This window comes from Aureococcus anophagefferens (assembly GCF_000186865.1).
Source record: "Aureococcus anophagefferens unplaced genomic scaffold AURANscaffold_6, whole genome shotgun sequence".
Classification (NCBI taxonomy): Eukaryota; class Pelagophyceae; order Pelagomonadales; family Pelagomonadaceae; genus Aureococcus; species Aureococcus anophagefferens.
Window position 1 is genome coordinate 37,120 of NW_008705566.1, and position 15,466 is coordinate 52,585.

Genomic DNA, 15,466 nt, shown 5'->3' on the forward strand with positions numbered 1-15,466 from the left:
CGGCGGCCACTTCGACCGGAAGCCGCGCGCCGCGCCGCCGCCGAAGAAGCCCGGGGCCGCGCCCGCCGTGGCCCACTCGCCCGTCGTCGACGCGCGCAAGAAGGCGCCGCCGCCGAAGAAGGCCGAGCCCAAGCCAAAGCCCGCGCCCGCGCCGCCGAAGAAGGCCGCGCCCAATCCCAAGCCCATGGCCGCGCCGAAGAAGGCCGCGCCCGCGCCCGCGCCGAAGAAGGCCGAGTCGAAGCCCAAGCCCGCGAAGGCGGCGCCCGCGCCCGCGCCGCCGGCGCCGGCCAAGGAACCGAAGCAGAAGAAGAAGGCCGCGAAGGACGCCGCGCCGCCGCCGCCGCCGGAGAAGGAGCTCAAGCAGAAGAAGAAGCCCGCGAAGGACGCCGCGCCGCCGCCGGAGAAGGAGCCCAAGCAGAAGAAGAAGCCCGCGAAGGACGCCGCCGCGCCGCCGCCGCCGGAGAAGCCCGCGGCCAAGGAGCCCAAGCCGGCGAAGGAGCCCAAGCCGAAGGCGGCACCGAAGGAGCCCAAGCAGAAGGAGCCGGCGGCGAAGGAACCGAAGGAGCAGCCCAAGGCGAAGGAAGCGAAGCAGCCCAAGGAGCCCAAGGCCAAGAAGGCGAAGGAGCAGGAGCCGCCCAAGGAGAAGGGGCCCAAGGCCAAGGAGCAGCCCAAGGCCAAGGAGCAGCCCAAGGCCAAGGAGCAACCCAAGGCCAAGGAGCAACCCAAGGCCAAGGCCGACAAGAAGAAGGGCCCCGAGCCGGAGAAAGAGGCGCCGAAGAAGGACGCGCCGAAGAAGAAGAAGGCCGAGCCCAAGGAGCCGGAGAAGGCCGCCGCCGCCGAGCCGGAGGAGAAGAAGCCCGCGCCGAAGAAGGCCGAGCCCAAGAAGCAGCCCGAGCCGACGAAGGCCGCGCCGAAGCAGGCCGAGCCCGAGCGGCCGCCCGAGCCCGAGCCCGAGGCGCCGCCGACGCCCGCGCCCAAGGCCGACAAGGCCGACACGCCGCCCGAGTCGACGAACCCGCGGGGCTTCACGCACGAGGACGCGCTCAAGGCGCTCCACGCCGCGGCGCTCGCGCAGTCGCGCAAGGCCGCGCCGCCCGAGGCGACGGCCGAGGCCGACGGCGGCGCCGCCGAGGACCCGCTCGCGCCGCTGCCGCGGCGCGCGCCCAAGCCCATCGACGGCGGCGGCGGCGGGAGCGACGCCGCCGCGGGGCCCGACTCGCCGGCGACGCCGTCCTTCTCGCCCATCGCGGCCGCCGCGCCGGCCGCGGCGTTCGCGGACGCGGACGGCGCCGCGGCGACGACGGCGACGGTGCAGCTCCACTACCGCTTCGGCGAGTTCGTCAAGACGCACGAGATGACGCTGCCGGAGAAGTGGCTCGCGAAGCCCATCAGCCTCCTCAAGACGGCCTTCGTGAAGCGCATGAAGACGAACCTCGGGCCCGACGACGCGCCCATCGACGCCGCCGCCCTCGCCATCCAGACCCCCGGCGGCGACCCCATCCCCGAGGGCGAGTGCATCCGCGACGTCCTCAAGCACGATAGCAACGTCGTCTTCAAGCAGCGGAGCCCCTAGACCCGGCGCGGAGGGCCTCTACATAGTTTAAGGGCCTCAACAATGAGTCAACATACCTCCCTCCCCCGGCCAAAGGGCGCTCAGTCGAGCGCGCATCCCCTTCAATAACTTGGTCAACATAGCCGTTGTCTAAAAAGAAGCTGAACCCAATCGAGTGGTCCTTCGGGGTCGGGGCGCGGCGCCGCGGTGCAGCACAGAAGTTCTCCTCTCCGGGCTCCGCTGTCCCCCCCCTCGGGGCTGCCCCCGGCGCGTCGCCCCATGGCGCAGCCCGAGGCGCAGAAGTACCGGGGCCTGGAGGCGACGCCGAACATCTTCGCCGCGACGAAGGAGAAGGACGCGTCCCTCCAGGAGGAGCAGGCCTTCTTCGCGCAGATGGAGAAGTTCTCGGAGCGGCCCATGATCAGCATCGAGGTCGACCGCGAGTCGAGCAGCTTCGCCGTCGTCGGCGCCCTGCCGGCGCAGCCCAGGTCCGCGCCGGCGGCGGACCGGCGGCGGCCGTCGCCGTCGCCGCCGTCGCGGAGCCTCCTCGTGCCCCCGCGCCGGTCCAGCGGGCGCGAGTCGCCCGTCGGCGTCGGCGAGACCGTCCCGCGCAGCAGCGCGACCTACGACCCGGGGACGGACACGGACGACTCGCCGCGGCTGTGGCGGCCGCCGAAGAAGGGCAAGGGCCTCTTCTCCCGCAAGCCCCGGCCCGACGCCGGCGCCGCCGCCCCGGCGGGCGCGCGGGCCTGGTCGCCGCCGCCGGCGCCGCGGCCCGGGGCCGCGCCAGGGAGGCGGCCGCCCGCGCTCGAGTCCGTCCGGAGCCGGGCCGCGGCGCCGCCGCGGCCCAGGGCGCGGTCCTCGTCGGCGCCGCCGACGCAGGCGTCGCCGGGCGAGGTCGTCTTCCGCGCCGACGCCGCGGGCGCGACGGACCACGGCGAAATGCTGCCCGCGCTCGCCGACGACGGCGCGGTGTCGACGTGTGGCCACGGCGGCCTCGGGCTGGGCCTCCGGTGCGAGCGCGGCGACGCGCTGTCGCGCATCGGCGCCACGGCCCACGGCGTCGAGATCTCCGGCTCGGCGCCGAACCGGCAGGCGTCGGACTTCGACGCGATCTTCGCCGCCGTCGACGCCGCGGACGCGATCGAGCCCGCGGGGCGGAGCCACCGCCCGGCGCCGCACCGCGACAGCAGCGACGTCGCCTGCGGCTGCATGGGCTCCTGGGGCGAAAACATCGCCTACGACGACGGCTGCGCGGACGTCGGCTGCGCGGGCGACGCGTGGAGCGACGGCGACGAGGCCGCGCTCTCGACGTCGCCGGACACGTACCTCGGCTCCGTCCTCGCCTACCTCAGCATGACGCCCGCGACCTGCGCCGGCGACCAGAGGTACTACGAGACCGACGACGAGGTCGGCCTCACGGACTGACGGGGCCGGCGTTCCGAGGTCGGAGCCTAAGTTGAAGTTTAACATATCTATAGCCCAGCCGGCGGGGTGTGTGGGCCCGGGGAAGATTCCGGGGGCGCCCTCTCTCTCTCTAGCGCACTACAATAGTAGACGAGCTAGCCCGCCGGCGCGCCGCTCTCTCCCTCATCTTCCCTCAGTACCGCGCCGAGGCGACCTTCCCGTCGGAGATGAGCGACGGACGACCGCGGACCGTTTGCGCGCGCTCCGCGCCTACTTTTTTCCTTGGGCCCCTAATCTGAGCTCGATGAGCTGGTTGCGCTGCTCGTCGGACATCTTGTCGACGGTGTCCTCCGAGAGCTCGTCGCCGACGCGGCCGCGGTCCGGCGCGCGCAGCTGCGCGAGGTAGTGCTCCCAGGCGCCGCGGAACGCCGCGAGGTGCTCGGGCTTCGTCACGTCGCGCGTGTCCTTGAACTCCTTCATCACGTACTTGTCGCCGAGCTTGCGCATCTCGCCCGGCAGGCCCCGGTGCGCCCGGAGGAGGCTGCGCAGCAGGGAGCGCATGGGGCCGCGTGCGCCGGCGCTTCGCGGCGCGGGCGCGTGCGTCTCGGTACGCACTCGTCGGTCGCGCGTCGGTACCCGCTCGTCGACGGCGGGCTCGGGCGGCCGAGGGAGCTCTGGCTGCCAGCTCGATCCAGCTCGGGGAGAGCGAATTACCACAGTGAAGTTTGTGTCACAGTCTACAACAGAAAGTGTGGGGGGCGGGCGGGCTTGGCGTAGCTCGCCAGCCCCCGCTTGGACAACTGCATGCTGCTACACTCGGCGGACCTCCTCGCCGACTTCTCCGCCGACCGCGCAGTCCGATGCGAAGCACGTCCCGGAGTTCCGACTCGACCGCGCTTAACTGTGCGTGCGCAAGTTCGACGTCATTGTGCCGTCGTTCTACAGCGTGCCGAGCCCAGGACCGGTTGCCGGTCTTAAAAAACCTCGAAGGATGCCGCCTCGCGGACATGCAGCGCGCCGGGAGAAAGAAAATGCCACGCCAGCGCAAGTGTGTTGATGACAATCGTGCACCGACGATCGACTCAACTCACATCGACCGCCGAGGACCACAGCCTTAGCCTTCCTCTGTCGCAGGTCTGGTCATCGCGCGTTTGTGCTTCCGTGCTTCCTTGCCCTGGGTCCGCCCGTTCCCACGGGCGCGGGCGCGGGGGCCACGCTGGCGCGCCCCCCGCCCAGCGGCGGGGCCTGGTCCAGCAGCGCGACGACGATGAAGAACATTTCTCTCGAATCTTCGGCCGACCCGGAGGCGCGGGCCCGCCGCTTCCCCGAGCCGGCGGGCGCGCCGCACGCGCTCGTGTCCCCGGAGAGCTCGGCACGACGGATAAACAACGAAACGCCGGCGGCCGACGAGGGCGAGCGCGCGGCGGCGGCCGCGGCGGAAGAAACGGCCGGACCGGACGCGGGCGCCGCGCCGCGGGAGTTTTCCGACGGCGCGCCGTCCGGCTCGCCGTCGCCCGAGGAGCCCGGGACGCCCCGGGGGTCCGACGCCGAGGACGACGCGCTGGCCGCGGCGACCGCGGCCGTGGACCTCGGCGGCGGCGCCTACGAGGCCGGCGGCGCCGAGGCCGGCGGCGACGAGGTCTACGGCGACGACCCCGACGGCTTCAGCCCGTCGTCGCCGCAGATGGGCGCCGGCGGCCTCGCCTACCTCCAGAACTGGGGGCCCGGCGGGCCCCTGGGCATGCACGACGCGAGCCTCGGCCCCGAGCAGCTCGAGACCGTGCACTGCCCCCAGGCGCTCGTGGGCCGCCTCATCGGCAAGCAGGGCGACACGATCAAGGACCTGCAGCGGCGGTCCGGCGCGCGCATCCAGATCGACCAGAACTTCCCCGAGGGCACGCCGCGCGTCGTCACCGTCGAGGGGAGCGCGCAGTGCGTCGCGCTCGGCGTCCAGCTCGTGCGGTCCCTCATCGGCAACTCGCCGGCCGTGGGCAACGGCAACCCGGGCAAGATGACGACCTTCGAGTGCCCCAAGGCCCTCGTGGGCCGCGTCATCGGCAAGGGCGGCGAGACGATCAACGAGCTCCAGCGCCGGTCCGGCGCGCGCATCCAGATCGAGCAGCGCGTGCCCGAGGGGGCGCCCTGCATCATCGAGGCGCGCCGCGGCGTCTGCGGATGTTCGTCGCGGCTTCATTGCTCGTCGTCTCGGCGGCCTCCGCGCGCGCGCGCGCGGCGGTGTCGCGGGATCGCGCGCGCGCCCGTCCGCAGGTCCAGGGCAGCGACGCCGCCGTCGAGGAGGCGCGGCGCCTCACGCACGACGTCATGGGGGGCAAGCGCCTCGAGCCCTTCGCCGGCGGCGACGCCTACTACGGCCCGGGCGCGCCGCCGGGCGCCGGCTACGGCATCCCGCCGTACCTCGTGCCCCAGACCGGCGGCGTCGACTTCGCCGGCGGCCTCGCCCAGTACAGCCGCGCCGCGCGCCTCGAGAACGAGAAGCTCGCGACGAAGGCGCGGCTCCGCGGCGTCCCGCGCGCGCCGCCGCGCGCGCCGACGCGCGCCGACCCGCAGGCCGACGGCCGCGCGCCGAGCGGCGGCGTGCTCTACCCGCCGCCCGGCGCCTACGGCGTGCCGCCCTACGCCTACGCCTACGGCGGCGGCGCGCCCTACGCCTACGCGCCCTACTACGCGCGCGGCGGCCTCGTGCCCGGCGCCTACGGCGGCCCGCCGCCGCCGCCGCCGGCGCAGGCCGTCACGCCCGACGGGTGGACGAGCCACGTCGACGGCCAGGGCCGCCAGTACTGGCACCACGCGACGAGCGGCCAGAGCTCCTGGGACGCGCCCCCGAGCCAGTCGCCCTGAGCGCGCGCGCCCCCTTCCCCCGGAAATCATACGGCATCATCGCGCCGGCCCCGCTCGTAACCCGCACTGTCTGTGAACTCCAACTGCCCGCGATCGCCTTACAGGTTCGGCATGTAGCCCTCGAGCTCGACGTCGTAGGTGAAGCTCTCGGGGGACCCCTTGAGGTGGACCTTGGCGACGGTCTTGATCCAGCGGCCGACGTCGAGGCCGTTGCCCGCCTGGGCCTCGGGCGGCGTGAAGGTGAAGGCGACGGGCGCCGTGCCGCCCGCGGGCACCGTGCCCTTGTCCGGGCTCGCGGCGAAGTAGCCCGCGGCCTTGGTCGCGGCGTCGAGCTCGACCTCGAAGGTGCCGTTGGACCCGAGGCTCGCGGGCTTCTTCGGTGCGCGGGGCCCGCCGTCGGGCGCGTCGGCGGCGCAGCAGCCCACGAGCACGGACGCGGACGCGGCGCGGTCGCCGTCGTCGCCGCCGTCGTCGGCCTTGGGCCGGTCCGCGACGCGCGGGAAGCGGATGGCGATCTTCGGGTTCACGGGCGGGCCCAGGCCCATCATGTCCCGCACCTCGGCCGCGGCGTCGTCGAGCTCCGCCGGCAGCCCGAAGGGGTCCTCGAAGGCCGCGCCGAGGCTCAGCGGCCGGTCGTCCGCGACGACGTACATCTGGTGGTCGTGGCAGCGGCCGAGCACCGTGAGCACGTGGCGCTTGTCCTCGTTGGGCACCTCGACGCGCAGCTTCTGGTAGTAGGCCCAGACGCGGCCGTGGTCCGGCCGGAACTTGATCTTCACGGCGAGCGTCGCGCCCGGCGCGACCTGGGCAGCACAAGAGTGATTCAAGTTCGCTTCAACGTGAGTGTGCCGCGCGCGCGCGTTCCGGAAAAAGCATCCACGCTTCGAGACCGTTCCGAGAGATGATCGCTCGTCCAAAAATCAGCCAAAACGAGTGGAAAACGGCCGAGATCGGAGCCTTTGAAGTTGGGAATTTCGCTCTCTTTTGCTGCCCCGGGCGCGACCGTCGCCTCGGACGGCACGCACACGAAGGGCGCGGACGCGTCGCGGTTCTCGCGCGGCACGGGCTCGCCCAGGGGCGTGAGGCAGAAGGACAGCGGGAACACGGACGTGTTGTGCAGCAGCAGCTCCTTCGTCCGCGCGCAACCCACAAACACGTGGCCCATGTCGACGAAGCCGTCCGGCGGGTCGAGCTCCAGCGTCGGCGACACGCCCTCGCCGCGCAGGGCGACGCGCACCGTGCGGCCCAGCGCCGGGCAGACCAGCTCCAGGTGCTCGGACCGCACGCCGCGCGCCGTCGGCGCGAACTGGAGCAGCGCCGAGTGCGGCGGCGCTTTCGGGTGGAGCGGCCGGAGCGCGTTGACCATCATGAAGGGCCCGACGCCGTTGAGGCCCGGCACGGCCTTGACCTCGAGGGGCGGGCCGTCGGCCGCGAGGTTCCGCAGGCGGAGCGGCAGCGTCGACGTCTGGCCGACGGCGAGCTGCCCGAAGTCGATCTTCTCGCAGTCGCACCAGAACGTGCGCTCCACCGTCGTCGTCTGCACCTCGAGGAAGAGGGGCGGCGGCGGCTCCGCCGCCGACGACTGCACGTAGCAGGGGATCTTCCAGACCGCGTGCTCGCTCCACGGCTCCCGCGCGTCGCGGTCGCTCTTGGGAGGCCCGCCGTAGCCGTCGAGGCCCTTGACGCCGTGGACGCTCACGGTGAGCGTGCCCTCGAAGGGCTCCGGCGGCGTCGTCGCCGCGGCGTAGGCCGCGTCCCGGGCGGCCTTGAGCTCCGCGTCCCTCGCCCGCTTCGCGGCCGCGGCGGCCTCCCGCGCGTCGTCGTCGGGCTCCGGCTCGGGCTCCGCGTCGTCCGGCGGCGGCGGCGGCGCGTGGCCGAAGACGGCGTCGAGGTCCCGCGCCTTGGGCTGGACGTTGGCGTCCCGGAGGCTCGGCGTGTCCCGGGGCCCCTTGGACCGCGGCGGCGCGAACGAGATTTCCACGCGGCGCGTCTCGCCCGGCGCGACCGTCGCGACCGCGGGCTGCACGGTCAGGAAGCTCAGCAGGGGCTTGGGGACGACGAGTTCGAAGGTCCGCGGCGCCGCCTCGCGCTTCGCGCCGGGCGCCGACGGGTGCGACACGAGGACCGACGCGACGACGCGGTCGCCCGGCGACGCGGGCGGGAACTTGAGCACGGTGAAGGAGAACTTGAGCGCCGGCTCCAGCCCCCGGCCCCGCACCTTGATGGCGTAGGTGTTGTTCATCGTCGTGCGCATGGTCAGGTTGAGGTCGACGTTGACCGCGGACACGGGCTTGAAGATGACGTCCACGGTCCGCGACTCGCGCGGCAGGAGCACGCCGAAGCCGTCGTTGGGCTGGACGTCGACCTCGGCGCTGAGGTTGACGAAGCCGAACTTCTGGGGGAGCGCCGACTCGTTCGTGAGCACGACGGGCGCGCTCAGAGCTTCCGTGACGTAGCACGGCCCGTAGTCGAGCGCGGTCGTCGAGAAGGACACGTCGGACCGCGTGAGCTGGGCCCGCAGCGTGTAGTAGACGGGGAGGGCCTGGTCCGGCACCATGATCCGCATGGGCACCGCGATGATGCCCCGGTCCTTGATGCAGTAGGGCGCGCAGCGGTCGACGACGGCCGGCGTCGGCCGGAACTTGATCGACATCTCAAAGTCCGCGCCCGGCTGCACGAAGCCCATGTCCGGCTGGTACTCGAAGAACTCGCGGAACTCCTTGGGCGCCCGCGCGATGGCCTTGAAGGCGATCTTGCCCCGGTTCCGCAGCATGAGCTTCTTCCGGTAGAGTTTGCCGTAGACGGCGCAGCGCATGTCGACGACGGGCTCCGCGACGTAGATGGGCACCTCGATGGACGACCCGATGATGCTCAGCGGGATGGTCTCGGCGAAGCCCTCGAAGCGGATGGCCACCTGCTCCCGCGCGTAGCCCGCGCGGAGCGGCGCGAACTTGATCACGTGCGCGACCTCGGCGTAGCCCGCGACCTCGCCGCCGTTCGCGTACTGGATGGGCCCGAGGCCGTCGGCGTACTTGAGCGCCGCCGCGCCGACGGACGCGGCCTGGTCCAGCAGGGCGCGCTCCCTGGCGTCGTCGTCGTCGTCGCCGTCGTCGTCGAGCGACGCGTCGTCCTCGGGCGCCGCGGCGTCCGCGGCCGCGGGCGCGGGCGACGCCGCGCCGCCGCGCGGGCTCTTGCCGCCGGGCGTCGCCGGCCGGGACACGATGCCCGCGGGCGCGCCCGTCTTCGGGTCGAAGAACTCGAACTTCGTGGGCAGCGCGCCCTGGTTCTTGATGATCAACGAGAACGTCGACGTCTCGCCCATGACGACGTTGTCGAACTGGACGTGGGGGTCCGAGATCGACGGCACGACCTTTTTTTTCGTGCAGACGATGGGCACGGAGAAGGGCCCCGTCGCCGCGAGGAGGGGGAGCTCGTCGAAGATGTCCTCGTCGACCTGGGGCGTGAACGTGACGTCGATGACGCAGGACGTGCCCGCGGACATGCGGCCGGGCTTGACGTAGGACACGTCGAAGAAGTCGACGATGGCGTCGCCGAGGGGCAGCACCTTGAAGTTGTTGAAGGACAGCGACACGTTCGTGAGCGTGATCTTCCGGTGGTGGCTCTCGCCGACGGCGAAGTCCTTGAACTCGATGCGCGTGGGCTCGGCGACGAAGGCCGCGGACCGCAGCGTGCGGCCCGCGATGATCTGGGGCGCGCCGGAGGCGAGGCGGTCCTTCTGGCGCCGCTGCGCGCGCGCGAGGCAGTCGCGCTCGAATTTCGAGAGCTCCGAGCCGTGCTTCCGCGGCGCCTTGGCGGCCTCGGCCTCGTCGCCGGCGCCGGCCTGGGCGACCTCGCCCGCGAGCTTGGCCTGGGACGCGTTCAGCGCCTCGCCCGGCGGCGCCTCGTCGGGGGGCAGCAGGCCCTGGAGCGTCTTCAGCGCGCCGCCGCCGCCGTCGCCGCCGTCGTCCTTCTTCTTCCGCGCGACGCTCGAGTCGTCGACGCTGCGGAGCTTGGGGATCAAACGCCCGAACTCGCCCAGGTCCTCGGCGACGGTCTCGTTCGCCGGGAGCTTCGCCAGGTCGCGGATGAGCTCGCGGCGCTGCGCCTCCGTCTTCCGCGAGTTCTTGCCCGTCCCAAAGGTGTGGTCCAGGATCTTCGTCTCCTGCGAGGGGAACATGGGCACGGTGGACCGGCCCGTCGGGTCCACGAGGCTCTTGCCCGTGCGGCTCAGCAGGTACTCCATCGTCCGCGCCTCCGTGAAGTTGCGGCCGAGCGCGTCGCGGTGCGCCTTTTCCAAAGCCGCCGCGTGGGCCTCGTGGGCCTCGATCTTGCGCTGGCGCGCGTCGTCGACGGCGATGCGCTCGATGACGGCGCGGCGCTTCGCCTCGATCTTCGCGTGCGCGGCGGCCGCGCGCGTCCGCGCCTCGTCCTCGACCTCGCGGCGCCGGAAGACCTCGTAGGGGTTCTCGCCCCGCGCCTCCAAGCGCGCCTTCTCCCGGGCGAACTCGTCGCGCTTCGCCTGCTTGCGCATGGCCGCCTTCTCGTTGCGGCCCCGGAGCTCGACCGTCGCCGCGTCCGTGTCCGCCTTGAGCTGGAGCACGGCTTCCGCGCGGTCCTCGCGCTCCGCGCGCCGCGCGTCCTCGCAGTGGGCGCGCACCTCGCGCGTCACGGCGCCGCTCCGCGCCACGCGCCGCTTCGCCTTCGTGCGGCCCTCGACGGCCGCGCGCGCCTTGCGGTCGTCGAGCGCTTGTTTTTCCGCGCGCCGCGTCCGCGCGGCGTCGAGGCGGCCCTCGTGGGCCCGCACGCGCCGCTCCGCGCCGGCGATCTCGAGGTCCACGGTCTCCCGCGCCTTGAGCGCCGCGGCCTCGAGCTTCTCCGCCTTGGCCGCCTTGGCCTTGAGCGCCTTCTCCGCGAGGGCGGCGCACGACCGCTCCGTGCGCTGCGCGACGTGCTCCGCGACGCGCTCCGCGTCGCGCTCCCGCGCCGCCGTCGCCCGCTGGCGTTGAGCGGCGGCGTCGGCGCCCAGGGCCGCGCGCTTCGCGTCCGCGAGCGCCGCGAGCTCCGCCTTGGACAGCGAGCTCCGGCCGAGCGGGTGCGCGTTCGCCGCGGCCTCGAGCTCCCGGTAGACCCGGGCGGCCTCGCCGGCGAGCCGGTCCTGCTGCACGGCCCGCGTCAGCTCCTGGTCCGCGACGAGCGCCGCCTCGTCCGCGGCCTTGCGCGTCGCCGCGCGCTCGCCCGTCGCGCCGTCGAGCTCGCGCACCATCTTCACGAGCTCCTTGTCGCTCATGGCGCGGAAGCGCGCCGTCGCGAGCGTCGCCAGCGTCTTCTGCGTGCCGCCGGAGGCCACCGTCTCCTCCGCCGGCGACCCGAGCGCCTCGCCGTCCTCGTCGTAGCCGGCGAAGAGGTCGCCGTACTTCGACTCCAGGGCGCCGTCCATGGGACCGTCGAAAAATTCGCCCGCGTGCGTCTCGTATTTCGCCTCGTCGTAGGCGCCCGTCTCGCCCAGCTCGTCGGCGCGGCCGGCCATCATGGCCGCGCGCCGCCACGGGACGCTGCGACGGCCGGCAGCCCCCACAACCGCGCTGCCTCTCGTTACAGCAAAGATGTTGCATTTCAAGGTGCCGTCCGTGTATGTATCCCAGCGCGCTGTTACAGCATGGACAAGACCATCGGCACGAACTCGCTCCGCGGGGGGCGCAAGATCTATGGCCATAAGACCTTGATTAGTAACTGGATCGAGGAGACCTACCGCCCGAACCTCACGCCCGCCGGCGGCTTCACGACGTCCCGCTTCGTGACGACGACCATGGAGCAGCAGGCCACGGGCTACAGCGGCCAGCCCGTCGTCGCCCAGACCTTCGGCTCCGGCGTGAAGCGCGACGACACGAACGAGCGCTTCGACTACGGCAACGTCATCGCGCCGGACAAGCAGTCCAACAGCAAGGAGTGGAAGACGGTCACGCAGGACTCCAAGGAGTTCTGCACGAGCTTCGCGATGAAGGGCGGCCTCCAGAACGAGGCGCTCGTCGAGTACCGAAATCGCTGGACGCGCGACACGGCCGAGGGCGCGTCCGTGCGCTTCCCGAACCGCGCGTTCTGAGGGGGCGTCCGCGCGCGTCGTAAGACCGGCGCTCGCCCGGGCGACTTAGCGCGGTCGGGTCGATAGACTCGTGTGTCGTTACTCTGTAGCAATCGGAGCCCTAGACTCGTGTGCCGTTACCTCGAAGCGACCGCGGGCCCGCCGGCGACCATGGCGGCGACGTCCTTCAGCGGCGCGGTGTCGACGCCCGCGGCCTCGCACTCGCCGATGAAGTCGAAGAGCGTCTTGGTGATCGTGGCGTCGCGCTTGTGCGCGGCTTCGGCCTCCTGCAGGCATCGCAGCCGCTCCTCCGTCTCGCGGATCTCGCGCTGCAACCCGTCAGCGCTCGACTCGGCGGCGCTCAGCGCCGCGGCCCGCGCGCCCGCGGCGGCGGCGGTCTTGGCGGGACCGTCCTTCGCCAGCCAAGCTTGGACGCTCGCGAACCAGGCCGGCGTGGACGAGCCGCCCGCGGGCTTGCCCTTGAACGCGCCCGCCGTCGACGGATGGATCGGGACGCCAACGGCGGCCTTGGCGGGCGTTTTCTCGGCGGAGGCGAGAGCGGCCGCGGGCGACGCCGGCGGCGCCGCGCCCAGCGAGTCAGGAGTCCCGGACGAGGCGCCCGTGGCCGCCTTGACGTCACGGTCCTTGCCCTTGAACGAGGGCGCGGGCGACGCGAAGTGGTCCATGTAGCCCTCGCCGGCGGGCTTGTCGGGGGTTTCGTCCTTGCCCTTGAACGTGCCCGCCGTCGTCGCGAAGCGGTCCCTCGAGCCGCCGGCTGCGGCCTTTTCGCCAGAGTCCTTGGCGGAGGCGAGAGCGGCCGCGGCCGAAGCGTGCTGCACCGGGTTCAGCCAGTCAGGAGTCCAAGACGAGGTGCTCTTGGCCTTGGATTCACGGTCCTTGCCCTTGAACGAGGGCGCGGGCGACGAGAAGTGGTCCATGAAGCCCTCGCCAGCGGGCTTGTCGGGGGTTTCGTCCTTGAAGGCGCGCGACGACGACGCGAAGCGGTCGCTGTTGCCGCCGGCGGGGGCCTTGGCGGGGGCGGCCCTGGCCGGGGCGGGCGGGGCCGCGGGCGACGCCGGCGGCGCCTTGAAGTCACGGTCCTTGCCCTTGAACGAGGGCGCGGGCGACGAGAAGTGGTCCATGAAGCCCTCGCCAGCGGGCTTGTCGGGGATTTCGTCCTTGAAGGCGCGCGACGATGACGCGAAGCGGTCGCTGTTGCCGCCGGCGGGACCCTTTGCGGGGGCGGTCTTGGCCGGGGCGGGCGGGGCCGCGGGCGACGCCGGCGGCGCCTTGAAGTCACGGTCCTTGCCCTTGAACGAGGGCGCAGGCGACGAGAAGTGGTCCATGAAGCCCTCGCCGGCGGGCTTGTCGGGGGTTTCGTCCTTGAAGGCGCGCGTGCTGCCGCCGGCGGTAGCCTTGGCGGGGGCGGCCCTGGCCGGGGCGGGCGGGGCCGCGGGCGACGCCGGCGGCGCCTTGAAGTCACGGTCCTTGCCCTTGAACGAGGGCGCGGGCGACGAGAAGTGGTCCATGAAGCCCTCGCCGGCGGGCTTGTCGGGGGTTTCGTCCTTGAAGGCGCGCGTGCTGCCGCCGGCGGTAGCCTTGGCGGGGGCGGCCCTGGCCGGGGCGGGCGGGGCCGCGGGCCTGGCCGGGGCGGCCGTGGTCGAGGGCGACGCCAGCGGCGCCGCGCTCATCCCCGCGACTTCGCGAAGACGGCCGTCGGGGCCGCGCTCGACGCGGCGCGGCTCGCGCCCGGCGACGGCCTGGGCTGCATCCGGCACCAACGAGGCCGAGACGGGGCGTGGCGGGGAAATCGCGGCCTTGGCGGGCGCGGGCGTGGCCGCGGACGACGCCTGCGGCGCCGCGCCCAGCCAGTCAGGAGTCCCGGACGAGGCGCCCGTGGCCGCCTTGAAGTCACGGTCCTTGCCCTTGAACGAGGGCGCGGGCGACGAGAAGTGGTCCATGAAGCCCTCGCCGGCAGGCTTGTCGGGGGTTTCGTCCTTGAAGGCGCGCGTGCTGCCGCCGGCGGGGGCCTTGGCGGGGGCGGCCCTGGCCGGAGCGGGCGGGGCCGCGGCCCCGGCCGGGGCGGCTGGGGCCGCGGCCTCGGCGCCCCCGCCTGCAACTTCGCGAAGACGGCCGTCGGCGCCGCGCTCGACGCGGCGCGGCTCGCGCCCGGCGACGGCCTGGGCTGCTTCCAGCCCCAACGAGGCCGAGACGGGGCGTGGGGGCGGGGCCGTGGCCCTGGCCGGGGCGGCCGCGGCCGCGGGCGACGCCAGCGGCGCCGGGCTCAGCCAGTCAGGAGTCCCGGACGAGGTGCTCTTGGCCTTGAGGTCATGCTCCTTGCCCTTGAACGAGCCCGCGCTCGACGAGAAGTGGTCCATGAAGCCCTCGCCGGCGGGCTTGTCGGGGGTTTCTTCCTTTGCCGCCGCAGGGACCCTCAGCGGGGCCCTTGGCGCGGCCCTTGGCGGGGGCGGCCTGACCGGGGCGGCCGTGGCCGCGGGCGACGCCGCCGGCGCCGCGCCTAGCCAGTCAGGAGTCCCGGACGAGGCGCCCGTGGCCGGCTTGACGTCACGGTCCTTGCCCTTGAACGAGCCCGCGGTCGCGAAGTGGTCCATGAAGCCCTCGCCGGCGGGCTTGTCGGGAGTCTCGTCCTTCACCGCCGCCGGGGCCCTCGGCGGAGGCGGCCTGACCGGAGCCGTCGTGGCCGCGGGCGACGCCGGCGGCGCCGCGCCCAGCCAGTCAGGAGTCCCGGACGAGGCGCCCGTGGCCGGCTTGAAGTCACGCTCCTTGCCCTTGAACGAGCCCGCGGTCGCGAAGTGGTCCATGAAGCCCTCGCCGGCGGGCTTGTCGGGCGTCTCGTCCTTCACCGCCGCCGGGGCCCTCGGCGGAGGCGGCCTCGCCCTTGGCGGGGGCGGCCTGGCCGGGGCGGGCGGGGCCGCGGCCCTGGCCGGGGCGGCCGCGGCCGCGGGCGATGCCAGCGGCGCCGCGCCCAGCCAGTCAGGAGTGCCGGACGAGGTGCTCTTGGCCTTGAATGCACGGCCCCTGCCCTTGAGCGAGCCCGCGCTCGACGCAAAGTGGTCCATGTAGCCGTCGCCGGCGGCCTTGTCCGGGGGAGCAGTCGTCGCGGGGGCGGCCGCGGCGGCGGAGGTGCCGGAGAGCCAGGCGGCTCTGCGCTCCGCCTGGTCGGCCCACGTGCCTGGGTCCGTGCCCTTGAACCCAACCAAAGGGGGGCGGTCCGCCACGGGGGTGGCCGCCTTGTCGGGCGCGGCCGTGGCCGCGGGGGCGGCCGTGGAGGCGGCAGAACCGGAGAGCCAGGCGTTTCTGCGCTCCGCCTGGTCGGGCCACGTGCCTCGGTTCGTGCCCTTGAACCCAACCAAGGCGGGCGTCGCCGCCGTGGCCTCCTTGGCGTCCTCGTAGGCCCTGGCCTTGGCGGCGGCGTCGGCCTTGGCCCTGGCAGTCGCGTCGGCCTTGGCCTTGTCGGCGAGGCGAGCCGCGACGACTTGGCGCTCTTTGGCAGCCGCGTCGGCCTTGGCCATGGCCGCGTCGGCCTTGGCCTTGGCGGGCGCGGCCGT

At 73.4% G+C, this 15,466-nt stretch overlaps 4 protein-coding genes across 4 annotated transcripts; 2 read left to right on the forward strand and 2 right to left on the reverse strand.

Moving 5' to 3' along the window:
• Window positions 1-1,831: 1,831 nt before the first annotated feature.
• On the forward strand, window positions 1,832-2,980 carry AURANDRAFT_62897 (hypothetical protein; the record flags this gene model as incomplete). The annotated part of the gene is made up of 1 exon (XM_009037172.1): window positions 1,832-2,980. The coding sequence occupies one exon, from the start codon at window positions 1,832-1,834 to the stop codon at window positions 2,978-2,980; it is 1,149 nt and encodes a 382-aa protein (XP_009035420.1).
• A 255-nt stretch (window positions 2,981-3,235) lies between these two features.
• Window positions 3,236-3,511, reverse strand: AURANDRAFT_8446 (hypothetical protein; the record flags this gene model as incomplete). Its single annotated transcript, XM_009037155.1, has 1 exon — window positions 3,236-3,511. A coding segment is annotated over one exon (276 nt), but the record flags the coding sequence as incomplete, so codon positions are not given.
• A 1,189-nt stretch (window positions 3,512-4,700) lies between these two features.
• On the forward strand, window positions 4,701-5,081 carry AURANDRAFT_23946 (hypothetical protein; the record flags this gene model as incomplete). The annotated part of the gene is made up of 1 exon (XM_009037173.1): window positions 4,701-5,081. A coding segment is annotated over one exon (381 nt), but the record flags the coding sequence as incomplete, so codon positions are not given.
• An 822-nt stretch (window positions 5,082-5,903) lies between these two features.
• On the reverse strand, window positions 5,904-11,546 carry AURANDRAFT_71251 (hypothetical protein; the record flags this gene model as incomplete). The annotated part of the gene is made up of 2 exons (XM_009037717.1): window positions 5,904-6,621; window positions 6,822-11,546. The coding sequence occupies 2 exons, from the start codon at window positions 11,529-11,531 to the stop codon at window positions 5,917-5,919; spliced, it is 5,415 nt and encodes a 1,804-aa protein (XP_009035965.1).
• Window positions 11,547-15,466: the final 3,920 nt, after the last annotated feature.